The following is a 15,066-nucleotide window of genomic DNA, read 5'->3' as shown; positions in this document are numbered from 1 at the left end:
AGTTGACAAGTTGGATTTAGCAAATACCCTCATATTCAGCGCAAGATCCGTGTGGTGTTGGCAAAGAAATGCAGAGATGCCTGTCCCATATTTTAAAATATCTGTGAGAGGGTGTTACTTAAACTAGTATAAAGAAGTGCATTCCAGACAGGGCTGACAGCCAAACTGTCACCGTGTGCACAACAAAGATGAACTGCAAGAAATGCTGATCTTTTAGCGTTGCTGTGCAGAAACTAATCCTCCTCAGGACCCGTGAAGCTCCTCCTAGCTTGGAGCTGGCCTTGGAAAGCATCTTTGCAGGGCAATCATCCTTGTTCCTTTTCCTGTTTAAAAAAATAAAATAAGATTGCAGGCAAATGAGACAGGCTTCTTTAGGGAAGCACATAGTTGTCAGGGGAGATGCTATTGCCCTTTCGCTTCTGCTGGACCGATTTGCTCCATTACCCTACCCCAAGTCTAGGCAAAGTGGAAAGGGAAATGGTTTGTATGTCCTTTCCTTGTTTGGTGGTTGTTTGGTGCTGAGAGCCAGCAGCGCAACATCTCAGAGCAGGCAAATCTAAAAAAATGTAGTATAAATAACTGGGAAACACTGGCCCTTGAGCGCTCCAGTTAGAGAACAGCCTTTACCAAAGGTGTCATGAACTTTGAAGATACTCAAACTCAGGACGCAAGGGAGAAACGTGCTAAGAGGAAGGCATGCTTGGCAAATCTACACCGTGATCAACTCCCACCAGGAAACCAATGTTCCCACTTTGGAAGGATGTATGGATCCAGAATTGACCTTCACAGTCACTTACGGACTCATTGTTAAAACCGTGTTGATGGAAGACAATCTTACTCGGCTACGAGGGATCACCAAAGAAGAAGAAGAAGCTCCCCAGATATTGTTGGATCCCAGTGTTCCTCAGTCACAACCAACATGGCCATTTGGGCATTGTAGTCGGACAGTATGAGAGGCCACCTTGACTGAGAGGATTTTAGTATATAGCAAAGGGCTGTGGGTACAGGAAGTTCTGTCTCTTTCTCTTCTTGCCTTTGGTGCCAGAGTTTTTCATTTGATATAAAAATCCTTCATCTAGACTATTTCATGCTCTATTTGTTTTGTTTCATGATCAATTTTGACATCTGTAGTTTTAGATTAGAGTGTTGTGGTGGTTCTGGTTCCCCATGATGAGAGACAAGGAACAGATAAAACAATAATAAGCTTTTATGTATAATATGGTCCAGCACAGTTTCATCTGGCAGGTCGGGAGCCCCTAGCGCATCACGGCCAGATCCAAGGTGGGTCACACCAGGAGCACTACCACCATGCAAATACATGGGAAAATATTGAGAAATGAGTCTCCTAAATGCATGTTTGGGTTAGAAGGGGGTCCTGAGTTTTAAAAAGGTTGAGGAATACTGTAGTAAAGAAAAGAGGAATCTTTGAATCTCTGTATTTCTACCTTCATTTTCACACCACAGGTTCTAGCAAGGTGGAACATTGATAAGGCAAAACTAAAATGTTTGCTAGTTTGACAGTAATTTCTAAAACACCCCAAGTAAAAATGTGGAGGCTCTGGCAATGATCATGGTTTGTTCTGAGAGGAGCCACATGATGAATTAAGTCAATCTGGACACGAGCTGGTTGTGTTGAAAGCTTTGATCCAGTTGGCTCAAGTTGTGACCGATCGAGCCCAACACTGCCCAGCAGCCATAAAGGTAAAGGTAAAGGGACCCCTGACCATTAGATCCAGTTGTGACCGACTCTGGGGTTGCAAGTTCATCTCGCTTTACTGGCCGAGGGAGCCGGCGTACAGCTTCCGGGTCATGTGGCCAGCATGACTAAGCCGCTTCTGGTGAACCAGAGCAGTGCACGGAAATGCCGTTTACCTTCCTGCCAGAGCAGTACCTATTTGTCTACTTGCACTTTGATGTGCTATTGAACTGCTAGGTTGGCAGGAGCAGGGACCGAGCAATGGGAGCTCACCCCGTGGCAGGGATTCGAACCACCGACCTTCTGATCGGCAAGTCCTAGGCTCTGTGGTTTAACTCACAGCGCCACCCGCGTCCCATATAGTGACCGGCAAAATGCTTAACCTACTGCCATGTTCTTTGCAGTCCAAGCTGGGGGGAAGGGTCGGGTGCAGGATGTTGTAACTGTGATGTAGTGAACTGAGTAGAATGGAAGGCAAGAGGTGGGAAGGGGCACTGAATTTTAGCCTTGCACAGGGTCCACTGAAATTTGAGACCCAAGTCCGCTCCTCTTCCTCATACAGCCACACCGGTTTCTTTAGATGCCTCCCACTTTTCTTTCTTGTGGGCCTTCGATATTTCACCTTTAATAAACTCCCACCCATCTTGGACTGCCTTTTCTTTGATTATTTCTGACCACATTGGGATATCCTGTGTTCGGGCAACATTTTTTACAATGCAGTCTATAAATTAGAGATTTATAGAGATGCTTGTAAATTAGAGATTTCTGGCCCTTTTATAGGACTACAGTTCCCAAGATGCTGTAAACGGGAACCTTGCAAACTAAACAAGTTTCAAAACTGTTTTTTAAAAAAATGTAATATAGACTATCCTAGACATCAACACTGATTTAACCTGTTGATTCTGTCGTTATATATATGAGCCATTTTCTTGAAAAAACAGCTTTTGGTAAATGCCTTTTCTCAACTGAACGCTTTTCAAACAGAGGTGCTATAGTTTATTCAGTTTGTTATGGAATTCTGAAGCTATGACCATCTCTACAAATACAGGTGCTTCAGTGTTTGGGGCGGGGGGAAGCCCATATTATCTCTGCAGCAAAGGGAGCAAAGACAGATGACAGATAGGTTCCCTTGAACAACTCTTATTTATTTTAATGGTGTGCAAAAGAACTTCCCGGTGGATTGGGCTCAGCGTATGGTAATGCTGCGTCCGTGAGCAGCAGAGCAACAGGAACGGGGTTCTTTGCTTGCCTCTGCTGCGTATTATTCATAACAGAGCAAGAATAACTTAAGTTCAAGGCTCTGCCTGACAGTTGTGAAGCTATTTCACGAATGGCTGGCCAGCTGCATATGGAAATATTGGTTCCAGCTAGCTGCTTTTCACATTGTTTGAAGCAGCCTCTCACCCGTTGCCTTCTGCAGCAAGGAAAGCTAAACAGAAGGGGACTCTCAGGCCTCCTGGAGTGGATCTCAGGCCCCTGTGATGTTGCTCTGCTGGCAAGTCTGAGCAAGTAACCAACCCCCAAACAGCACATGTAGGAGAAATTGCAAAGCACAACAGCCAGGTCACGTTGGTGCTGACCTTTAAAACCCTAAACGGCCTCGGTCCTGTATACCTGAAGGAGCGTCTCCACCCCCATCGTTCTGCCCGGACACTGAGGTCCAGCGCCGAGGGCCTTCTGGGGTTTCCCTAACTGCGAGAAGCCAAGTTACAGGGAACCAGGCAGAGGGCCTTCTCGGTAGTGGCGCCCGCCCTGTGGAATGCCCTCCCAGCAGATGTCAAGGCAATAAACAACTATTTTACTTTTAAAAGACAACTGAAGGCAGCCCTGTTTAGGGAAGCTTTTAATGTCTGATGCTGTATTGTTTTTAATATTCAGTTGGAAGTCGCCCAGAGTGGCTGGGGAAACCCAGCCAGGTGGGTGGGATATCAATAATAAATTATTATTATTACTGCTACTTCATACTCCATTTGAGGATGGCTTGGCTGCAGTGGCTCCTTGTTCTTAGTGTAGCTCCAATTGCAGCTGCTTAAGCCAGGGGTGCAGATCATCTGGCCCATAGGTCAGTCGTGGCCTGCTAGGTAGTCCAATTTGATCTGTAAGGCCATTTTCCCCAAGCCATGCTCACCAGTCCATCAGCTGACGACATGGGTGACATCAGCGGATGGGGGCGATGCAGGATTCCTGCGTTGGCTGTACACACCTCTTGCCTCAGCCAAGGCAGCAGGATTTCAGGGTGGATAATAATCTGCATTGTTTTGCTGCTGCAAGAGCAATGCATGAGACAAATTGAATTACATTATTTTTACTTGCCTTGATTGTGAAATCATCCATTGTGAAATCATCAGCTAATTTTGCTGAGGAAGGTAGCAAATCCTAAAGAGACGATCACACAATCTGGACCTTTTCCTTCCTCACCTCCGAGAAAGAAAAAAAAGAAGAGACAAAGCTGACCTAGTTTGCAATTGGGAACAGAGAGCTTCCGGAAACAGATCAATAACTTATAATTATCTTTCCTGTAGTTGTAAATTAAAGTAATGATCTTTTTTTATTGAGATGAAAAATGCCAGCAATACTTATTGAAATGGATAAATCCTACATAAGCACCTCTTTTATTTAGTTTTGTTTGTAAACTTTATAGGAAATCAATGTGTTGACGGTACCAGTGGTCAGCCAAGACAGAGAAAAAAATCCTGAGAAGCGAAGCCAGCCACTAAAATCAGAAAAAGAGGCCCTGTTGATAGGTAAGGTGACCTGGGCTCCATTTCTGAATCATAACATCGCCTGCAGCAAACGAGGGGTGGCTGTGCAGGAATTAGCGGCCTTGAAACCGTGTCTTATTGTGTGAGAGACAAAGAATGTCATTGTGACCAGATACATTTGGTGAATAACACTGCAAATGAAAGCATCGTTGCAATATTGAGCATAAGTGTAAAAGAATTAGATCAGTAGAAATGGCACAATCAGTGCAGAGGTTGCAGGTGTGTCCTAATAGTTTGATTCACCCATTGCTTTTTTTAAAAGGATAAGTATACCCTACAGCAGCAGCAGTTCAGGTTTTAGTGGAGACTGGGCAAATGAAAAATGACAGCAGAATAGTTTTGCTTCCTTCCTTCTTTCCTTTCCTTTCCTTTCTTTTCTTTCTGCATATACCCTTTGGCTTCTCAAACACAACCTGTCCCTGGCTCTTTTAGATTTTAAAAAAGGTGGGTTAAGAACCACAAAATGCTTGTGCATACCTAAAACTTGTTCTACTGACTCTGATAAGTAAAGATAAAGGGACCCCTGACCATTAGGTCCAGTCGTGACCGACTCTGGGGTTGCGGTGCTCATCTCGCTTTACTGGCCGAGGGAGCTGGCGTACAGCTTCCAGGTCATGTGGCCAGCATGACTAAGCCGCTTCTGGCAAACCAGAGCAGTGCACGGAAATGCCGTTTACCTTCCCGCCGGAGTGGTACCTATTAATCTGCTTGCACTTTGATGTGCTTTTGAACTGCTAGGTTGGCAGGAGCCAGGACTGAGCAACAGGAGCTCACCCCGTCGCGGGGATTCGAACCACTGACCTTCTGATCGGCAAGTCCTAGGCTCTGTGATTTAACCCACAGTGCTGACTCTGTTACTAGTGCTCAATAATTGAGGTCCTCTCTCTTCTTCACCAACTTGCCCATACAACATCCCTTTGTATGTCCTCAGCAGTTTGGAGCCAGGCAGAATAGGTGTACATGCATTCACAAGAAATCCAGAAGAAAAACCAGTTTGCGTCAGAGAGATCCCAGCATTTTGGCCACAGAACTAAATGTCAGATAATTCAGGAAGAGTAGCCATTTTAGTCTGAGGCAACATCATGACAATAATCTGGTGGCACCTAAAAGATGCAACTAGATTTTATGTGGACTGAGCTTGTATCATTTGATGTGGAGAAAGAGAAAGGGAGACAGAGGAAGTCTCTGGACGAAAGCACACACTACCAGCTTCTTCTGGTAAGATGTGATTCTTTTTTTCTTTTTCTTTCTTTTTACTAAGGAATAAGTAATACAAATAAGACAGACAAAATGGGTAGTTTTAAAATGGAAAAATAGAAACCCGCCTGGAAAAAATGTTTCTGTTTGCCCACTAATCTGGATTAAACACAATCCATGCTGAAATTATTAGAGCAATTCAAGACAGTGCAATTTTGGATGCATTTGGTATCCAACATTTTCATGACAAGAACAACTGAAGAAGAAAATGCACAATATTCTCATTTCCATGCCTACAATTTTTTATTGGCAAATTAAGCATTAAACTGAGAGCTGAAACAAATGCTTCCAGAAAGTATTTGCGGTGAAATCTTCCCCTTCATCTTGGTCAGCTGTTGGGGAACTGCAGTCATTGTTGAAAAGTGAGTGATTGCTTTTAAATGTGGTCGTCCTAATTGTTTAGCAAATATAAGTGACCTAATTTTAGTAAGAAGCAGGCACGGTCGTATGCAAGCCTTATTTTGTTTTGCCATTGTCAGGGGTTCAGGAGCAGAGACGCAGAGAAGGGAGGAGACAGAGAGCGAGGGGGAGGAATACGAAGGAAGGATGAGTGGGGATGATGACCCGAGATCACCGAGCCTGTCTAGCGAGTCCGAGGATTCCCAGAAGGGAGCGCCAGCAGCCAGAGCAAGGGGGGAGAGCAGGGGGACACCCCAGGAAGAAGGGTCCAGAGAGGGATCAGAGAGCAGCAGTTGGAGATCGGGACCCACGTGCCCAGCCGGGAGCAGCGGGGAGAAAGGGGACCAGATATCGGGTTCCGGAGACTTTCAGAAGGAGGGAGGGCATGAGTCAGGAGTAGTCACGCCCACCTCGGGGAGCGATGAAACGATCAAGAGGAAAGTGGAGAGTTGGGCGCGCGCGCCAAGTTCAAATGTAGCGGAAGCTGGCGCAGTCAGCAGCCCAGAGAGTGAGCCGGGTCCCAAAGCCCGCCGCAAGGAGGCGGAAGGGTCAGGGGGGTCTGCGTCAGAAGAGAGTAGGAAGGGAGAGACCCAGGGGGGCAGAAGGACCCAGAGACGGAAGGAAAGGCGCAGGAGGTGGAGCAAGGCTAGGGTATTAAGCTGGTGCGCTAGAGGCGGAGACTCAGACGGGTCTTCGTCGTTCTGACCTAGAAGAAGTAGGGCTGCACATTGCAGTTTGGAAATGGAACCTGTAATCCAATAAAGACTCTTTGAAACTGAACGCTGGCTGACTTGGTCCTATGTGAGCTGGGACTGGGCGGCAGCCCTGACAGCCATGTTCTGTTTTGCCTAAGGAAATGTTCAAGTTTTGTGTTTGCTTTAATACAGGTATCATCTCTACCTTCCTTCACGTCCATCCTTTTGGAGCTAATATAGAATATCTTTGGTCTTATATGCAGCAGTTGGATTCCAGGGTAAATTGAATTCACTATTATCAGTTTTGGGGTTATAGAAATAAAAGATTGCGTGTAACTGTGTGGAACAGATGCAGGACAGAGGCAGAAATCCTAGCCATTCTTGATCAAAGAACTGTCCAAAAGATGTATTGAGTCCCATTCTCTACTGTTTTTGCTGTAAAAGCAAATTGATTAATGGGCACCCTTACATACATAGCCAGGAGCACCATTAAGATGATTCAATCTGTCTACACAGTCCAGCCAAACATTTGTCACAGCTGCCCAGTGAACTTGCCCCTAGGGCAGGGGTCTGCAACCTTTAAGACAAAAAGAGCCACTTGGACCCGTTTCCGAACAAAAAAGCCCTGGGAGCCGCAAAACTCGTCATTATAAAAATAACTTTTTTGTCACTTTTTTATTATTTCTTTGTTTGACCCCTCAGAATTACTCCTCCTCATAGAAATAAACATTAAATTAACAAGTTACCTTTTTTTTGGTGTGTTCTTCACTCCCCTTCAAAACAGTGACCAGCGTACATGCCCCCTTTCAATGCAGTGACCAGTGTACATGCCCCTTACAATGTAGCCGGCGGGCGGGCAGGAAGGTGACGTCGGGACGGTGCATGACTAACGCACGCACTGCCCCCATGCGACGTCACAGCCAGTACAGCGCCCGCCACAGTGGGGAGTGTTGGGGCGCACAATGCGCCTCCTCCCCTCGCTAGTATCCACCCCGGAGCCGCGGCAAAGGTGTAAAAGAGCCACATGCGGCTCCGGAGCCGCGGGTTGCAGACCCCTGCCCTAGGGGGATGAGCCACACTACCTGCTGAAGGGAAGGGAGGAACCCCCCGACAGCTGCCTCTCCCAGTCTTGCCATTTTGCCACCATCCGTTTTAACAGTAGTAGCCAACATGGTGCCATGCTGATGCGATGAAGCACAACTCCCATCAGTTTCAGCCAGCTCAGGGGTTGTGGGAGTTGTGCTCCAAAGCAATTGGATGGCACCATGTTGGCTAGTCCTGTTAGACTCAAGTTAGGTAAGATTTGACTACCAAAAGTGTTACCAGGATATCTGTTGCTCCACTCCCTTCAGACACCAACCTAATTTAGATATGTGCTTCCAAGCAGGAATAGCTTTCCCCACTGTTACCAGGACAGGGATCTTAAATCCATCCCTAGTTCATTCACAGATGAATGCCAAGTGAGCCAGTGTGGTGTGGTGGTTAAGAGTGGTGCACTTGTGATCTGGTGAACTAGGTTCGCTTGCTCCTCCACATGCAGCTGCTGGGTGACCTTGGGCTAGTCATACTTCTCTGAAGTCTCTTAGTCTCACTCACCTCACAGAGTGTTTGTTGTGGGGGAGGAAGGGAAAGGAGATTGTTAGCCGCTTTGAGACTCCTTGGGGTAGTGATAAAGTGGGATATCAAATCCAAACCCTTCTTCTTCTTCCCTGCACTGTTTGCTGCTGTTGTGATGGGTGGAAAATATATGCATTTCACAACAAAATAAAAGTGGAGGTGCAGCCATTAAGCCCTGGCAGAACCGGCAAATGTCACGAAAGCTTTTGAACAGTGTTCTCCTGGCGGGAATTTCTGAGCGTTCAGGCTAGGACAGCCAGGAAAAGGTTCCCATGTGTCAGAGGCAGCAAACGTGGCTACAAGGTCCCTTTCAATCTTACTCAAAATTAAGGTGTAATGCATCAGAGTAATATCTGCGCTGGGTGATTTGCAGAACTGCCCACCTCTCTGCACGAATTCTTCCGAGGGCATTCAAGGAGGGCAGATGAGAGAATGTCGGTGATGCAAACAGAGCTCTGCCTCAGCCATTATGGCAAGGGTCCCCAACTTCTCTGGGTTCAGGCGTACCTGGAAGTCTATGAATTGTGACAGCAATATATCTAAGTTGAGCCACACAAAGGGCAGTCCTGTTCTCAAGTTGCCACCCTCTGGACCTCTTGAGAAGGTACATGGAGAAGGGCCTCAGATGACGATTGTAGAGTCTGGGTGGGTGCAGTTCTGCTGCTCTCAGCTGCCCAAAGGTACTTAATCTCTTAAACTATTTTGCCTGTTCTCCCAAACACACCTGGCCAGCGGTGGGAGAAGCCAACAGCAACTTGTAGAGAGAAGAGAGGAGGGAAGTCTGTTCCTCACCACCACCACCACCTGAAAGGCGCAGTGGCCTTTACAATTTGTATTCTTCCCAAGGACTACTGCAAATGTTTTCATCTGAGCTACAGAAGAATTTGGGGGCTTCAACCCTTGCCTCTTGTCTGAGGCAGGTTTTCATGACCTCCGAAGTTCTTATTTAGACCTGTCTCAAGAGCGTTCCGTAGACATCTCCTAAGAGAAATACAAGAGATATCCCTTAATTAATGGGTGGGGGAGACGTATCAATTAATGGCATAAATTGCCCTAGACAAACGATCATGAGAGCCCACCCCTGGCAGGATCTGAGCATATCCATCAATTATTTGAGATCGCAAATGGAATGTCTTTTGCTGTGTTTTCTTCCTTTTCCTAGATCTCTGCAAATGAAATAGAAATGCTTTTGATGAGGCTTCCACGCATGTTTAAGCAAGAATTTTCTGGAGTCGGAGCAACACTGGAGAAGAGATGGAAGTTCTGTGCCTTTGAAGGAATTAAAACAACTTGACTGTGGACGGGAATGGAACTGTGTCGGGGGGAGACTGGTGGGCATGGCAGGGGCGAGCGGAAGTATTAAAGGGCAACCCTTAGGTTTGGCATACACCTTCCCAGAGTAATCCAAGCCTGGTTTTAGTTGCATTTGTGATGTCCTCTTGTGAAAATGTAGTTGTGTGCCAGTTCCAATAAAAAAGGGGAGGGGGGGAACAAGACTTCTGAAATGTGACAGTTCTGTTTCCTATGAAAACTCAAAATTAGCTCACTGAGCAAACGGGAAGAATTTTCGGTTACTAAGCTCAGCGATATAAATGTAATATGTAGTAGATCTTCCTCAAGTTCCATTCCTGAGAGTCTTTCTGTTTAGTAAGAATACAAAAGTGATTTCACAGTAAGAGAAAGTATACCAAAAGCAAACTTGAAAATGTGTCTCAACGGTTATTGTATTTTGTAAATTAAGTTATCTCCTGTACCAGGGACTTTTGCCTTATTGCTAGAGGCCTGAAAAAAAATATGTGATTGGATTCCTTGAGAATGCTTTATCCAAAATATTATTTTTCTATTGTAACTATTCTCCGTTCTAAGTTCATTTAACATAGATTGCATATCGATTTTCATAAACATGTAAATAACGGAGGAAGTCAGTGTTATTGTATTGTATTTGGTATGTAACATTCAGGGTTATTGCATCCAAAAATAAGTATCCAGTTGCATTACTGTTATGGATTTTATAGCAAATATATTAATTTTTCCCAATAAATAGGACTTCTACCATAATGGCTTTTTCACGAGCTGTTATTTGATCCCATCTTATTAAAAATCCCAGTTCAGTGTAATACCATTGCTGCCTTCTGCTGCAACAGAAGCCAGAGTTCCCATTCATTCTGATGCTGTGTGTTAGACGTCTGTGTTCTAGTAGGGACAGAATAAAGTAATGTGAGACTGGATCCGGGGACTGAGAATGGTCACCAAAGGAGCCTTTCACATTACCTATTTTTTGCTGAAATGAACAAATTCTATCTTATCTATCATTCACCATTCATTTAACTTATATGCTGCTCTTCATCCGAGGATTACAGGGCAATTTACAGCATAGAAACACACAAATACATAACATAATAACAGGATAGTAACCCACCCATCCCCACAGTTTAAAAGGCCATAGACGGTTTAATCAGCCAAATACCAATGTTGCTTTAAAACTTCATCATCCAGATTTCCTTTTTAACTTAAAAAAACACAATATGAAGCATATACCGTATTTTTCGCTCTATAAGACACACCAGACCACAAGACGCACCGAGTTTTTGGAGGAGGAAAACAAGAAAAAAAAAATATTCTGAATTTCAGAAGCCAGAACAGCAAGAGGGATCACTGCGCAGTGAAAGCAGCAATCCCTCTTGCTGTTCTGGATTCTGGGATAGCTGTGCAGCCTGCATTCGCTCCATAAGACGCACACACATTTCCCCTTACTTTTTAGGAGGGAAAAAATGAGTCTTATAGAGCAAAAAATACGGTACATTGCCACATTATGCAGGATACCTAGAAGACCATCAATAGTTGTTTATAGCCTTTTCAAAGTAGGCTAAAGAAATATATTTGTTGTCTTAAAGTAAGAATTGTCTTTTTCTGAAAGTATAGTGTATTAGAACGGCCTTCAGAGAGAGAGAGAGAGAGAGAGAGAGAGAGAGAGATGTCTCACTGAAAGGTAGAACCTTGTTTTGCAAAAATAATTAGAAGTGAAAGACCCCCCTTCCCTCAGTGGATTATAACAAAAGGATCGTTACAAAAGGTCTGCCAACATGTTTGTTTATGGTTATTTCCATGCTAAAATTATAGGGAACAACTTATGATAGCCAGTTACATCGGTTTCTCGTTGCAATTTTGACAGTAGAGGGATGTGTTAGTTTCTATTTTGAAAAATGTCCATATGGAAAATTTACTGCATTTTGGCCTCACACATTTGGAAACACCTGCATGTGACATCCCCACGACTGGACTCGGCTCATTATTTCTTATTTTAATCAGCAAAGGGAGGGGACTATGTTTCAGTGGCAAGAGACAGCAAAAAAAATTACACTACAGGCATATTTGCTGAAATGATGCCAGGTGGTAGCTGAGAATCAGCAGAAGAGTGACGGTGTTTTCATTTTCTTTTTTCCCCTTTTTTTGGCAATGTGCAATTTGGAAGCTGAAGTCTTATTTGAAGATGTGCCATGCGGTATAAGAACACAAGGCACACTTCTTGTCCCCACCACCTCATGCTACCATCTGCTGTAGCTACAATAAAATATCTGTTTTATTGGACTCCCATTGCCATGGAACCACGGGAACCGCCCGTTTCCAAATATATTTATTTCCACCCATGAAGGAGAAAGGGAAGCGTTACTGTGATGGGAGATTTCTACAGTACAAAAATCCAGAGGAAACTTCCACTTCCCCAGTGACTTCCCATCAAGTATTTAGTGAGCCACAATATTGTGAAATCAGCTCTCAGTATCCCTCCAGGCCTACTTAACCGGATCTATTTTGCATCTGAGGAAGCAGCATGGGTGGGCTCGTTCCATATTGCTTGCTCTCAATGTGAGGGGGGGAAGGAAACTGGAGGAAAAAGAATGCCAAGACATGGCTAAAAAGCAACACGGGCAGCTGGTGTAGTCTTTGTGCCAAGACGATGAGGTACAATCAGCTCACATATTGCCCACCTGGTCTTAGGCAAACCACTTTCAGCACAACTCCTCCCGTCTGCAGCGCAAGTCTCCTCCACCTGCTCAAGGTGTGCTGTGCCTGTGTCAGGCATTTCGGAAGAGATGCTTGCTTAGCAGTCACGCACGCACTTGCCCTGTTCCTGCCTCTCAGTGCTGAGCCAATAACTACTGGGATCACAGACAAAATGGCTTATTTATAGATTGAATTGAAATAATTTATTGTCACTTGTACAACTTGTATACAGTGAGATTACATGATTGGGAGCTCAGAGCCACAGCGTATGAATGTGCCGCCATCTTGGAAGACAAACGGACTATAAAAGTAATGGTTATTTTATTAACTGTTATGGTCGCCCCGAAATCTCCGTTTCAAAAGAGAGAAACTAGTGGTGCTCAGAACCCCCTACTTGAAGCAACAAGCAAAACACACACACACACACACACACACACACACACACACACACACACACACACACACACTTAAAAACAACGGAAGGAGCAAGATGTCTGGTGTTACCATGTTGGAAACCCCAAGTTAAAATCCTAAGACTATCAAATAAGGGAATCACTGTGCAGTGGGGAGTTCCTGTGTCCCCTTTATGTGGCTGGATCTTTTGGGCCTTTGCTCCAATCTGGAACCCGGTCAGGTTCTGACACACATTCCAAACCATCCCTCGAACTTTACACAAATCCTGAGTTTCAATAGGTTTATTCCTCGGCACAGAGGAAGCTGCTGGGGTCAGACTATTTGACCATTCGCTTTGGCTAGCAATGGCTCTCCAAGGCCCTCCCTTACCCTGAACAAATAGAGATAATTTTTCCTTGCTAGCTCGCTCCCAATTTACAATATTATAAGAGTGTTTGTTCTTATAAGAGAGCCAGTGTGGTGTAGTGGTTAAGAGCGGTAGTCATGTAATCTGGGGAACCAGGTTCGTGTCTCCGCTCCTCCACATGCAGCTGCTGGGTGACCTTGGGCCAGTCACACTTCTCTGAAGTCTCTCAGCCCCACTCACCTCACAGAGTGTTTGTTGTGGGGGAGGAAGGGAAAGGAAAATGTTAGCCGCTTTGAGACTCCTTAAAGGGAGTGAAAGGCGGGATATCAAATCCAAACTCTTCTTCTGCTGCTGCTCATGGTTTTATTTCTTCCATTTCATACAGATAAAAGAAGGGAAATATGAGTCAAACTGCTTAGTCTGAAGTAAAATAACTTACTTTCATCTTCTCTGGGAGTTTCTGACCCAACTCCATAAATCCCTTCTTGCACCCATTGCCTCCCAGTCTAGCAAGACTCATGTAAGTCCTCCAGCTGCTTGTTCTCCTCTGCGTCAGGTGCCTTTAATTAGTTTGTTATGTAATTTGTTTTCCTGGAACTCTTATGAGTAAAATTAATTGCAAAGGAGGGAGGATCATCTTATCAACCCACATAGTAAAATAAGTAAAATATGTATAATGACAATGTTCCATGTACAACACATTTACATGCAAATGGCCACCCATATAATTTACAAAGAAAGCCAGAAGCCAGCAATTGCAGGGAGAAACCCATAAACAGGGATATAAATTCACAACATGAATTAGCCCAGAAAGATGAAAGGCAACTTGCAGGCGGTTATTTAACTCCTGAGAGAGGAGCAGCTACCAGCTCACCGGCATATAGATTTGCATCCCGATTTCTCCTATGTGAAGGGGCAGAGGGAGTTCAGCCAAGCGCTGTGGCTCGCTCTCTGACAGCAGCCACAGAAAACGTCTTCGGTCTTAAGACAGATGGTTGGCATCAGAGAACTGCGTTTCCCAGTTATTACAGCACTCTTATTACATCCGTGCAATCTCATCCTGCCGGCCTCGCACATTTGCATAACAAGGAACGTCAGATATCCAAATCTTAAGAGACAGTTTCAAGTCAGCAAATTCTGTGGTTTGCTTTGTTTCTTGGGGGAGGTGGGGGCTGAGAGACAGATATGCTGAGCACTGCAGCATGTGAGCGTATGTAGCAGAAGACACGCTATGGACCTTGTATGGATGGTTCCAGAAAGATGCTTATGAACAAGGATACCAGCAATGAGGATTCAGGGCAAGCCCAAGGCAATCTTTCTAATCTCTTGGTCTATTTGTGAAATTTTGGCAACATGAACACACTGAGTATAACTGACAGTGAACAGATTTCTGTAGTTTTGCATCAGTTGAAGTCCTGTTGTGAAACATTTTGTAACCAAGCTACTGTCTGAAGTGGTGAAAATATTTGTTTCTAAATAGGCAAGAGTTTGTATAATTCAAAACTTTGCACCAAGGAAAGTTGGTCACCCAGCTGTTTTGTATCTGGCAGAATTAGGCCCCTCATGACAACTGAGAAAGCATCACTTCACTGAGCTGAGAGTAGGATGGGGAAAGTGTCAGTCACTGAAGCCAAAGGTCAGCACAAAAATATTTTAAAAATTGGTGCAAATACAAAATATCAGGGGCAAGACAACCAAAATATACTTACTTAGATTGGTCACCTCAGCACGATACAGCACAGTGCCCAATGGAAATCCTCTCTCTTGCAGATTTATTCAGAAGCTTTTCTAGGTATTGCATAATTGTAAGATAAGTATTTGTCCAAGTCAGCCAACAGAAAGCAGATCGTATCAGAATCAGATAATTAAACATTGCCA

The 15,066-nt window shown here is 44.6% G+C and overlaps 1 protein-coding gene across 8 annotated transcripts in view; it reads left to right on the top strand.

Moving 5' to 3' along the window:
• The window catches only part of ENOX1 (ecto-NOX disulfide-thiol exchanger 1), a 279,910-nt gene extending 269,426 nt beyond the window's left edge, over window positions 1-10,484 (top strand). For all 8 annotated transcript variants that reach the window (XM_083519375.1, XM_083519381.1, XM_083519380.1 and 5 more), the window contains 3 exons: window positions 4,338-4,440; window positions 7,002-7,087; window positions 9,589-10,484. In XM_083519375.1, coding sequence (XP_083375501.1) covers window positions 4,338-4,440; window positions 7,002-7,087; window positions 9,589-9,720 — 321 coding nt within the window. In that variant the 3' untranslated portion in view covers window positions 9,721-10,484. The remainder of the gene's footprint in view (window positions 1-4,337; window positions 4,441-7,001; window positions 7,088-9,588) is intronic.
• Window positions 10,485-15,066: the final 4,582 nt, after the last annotated feature.

The sequence above is a fragment of the Podarcis liolepis genome (assembly GCF_965112155.1).
Source record: "Podarcis liolepis genome assembly, chromosome: 8".
NCBI classification, from domain to species: Eukaryota; Metazoa; Chordata; class Lepidosauria; order Squamata; family Lacertidae; genus Podarcis; species Podarcis liolepis.
This window is presented reverse-complemented; position numbering and strand designations above follow the sequence as displayed.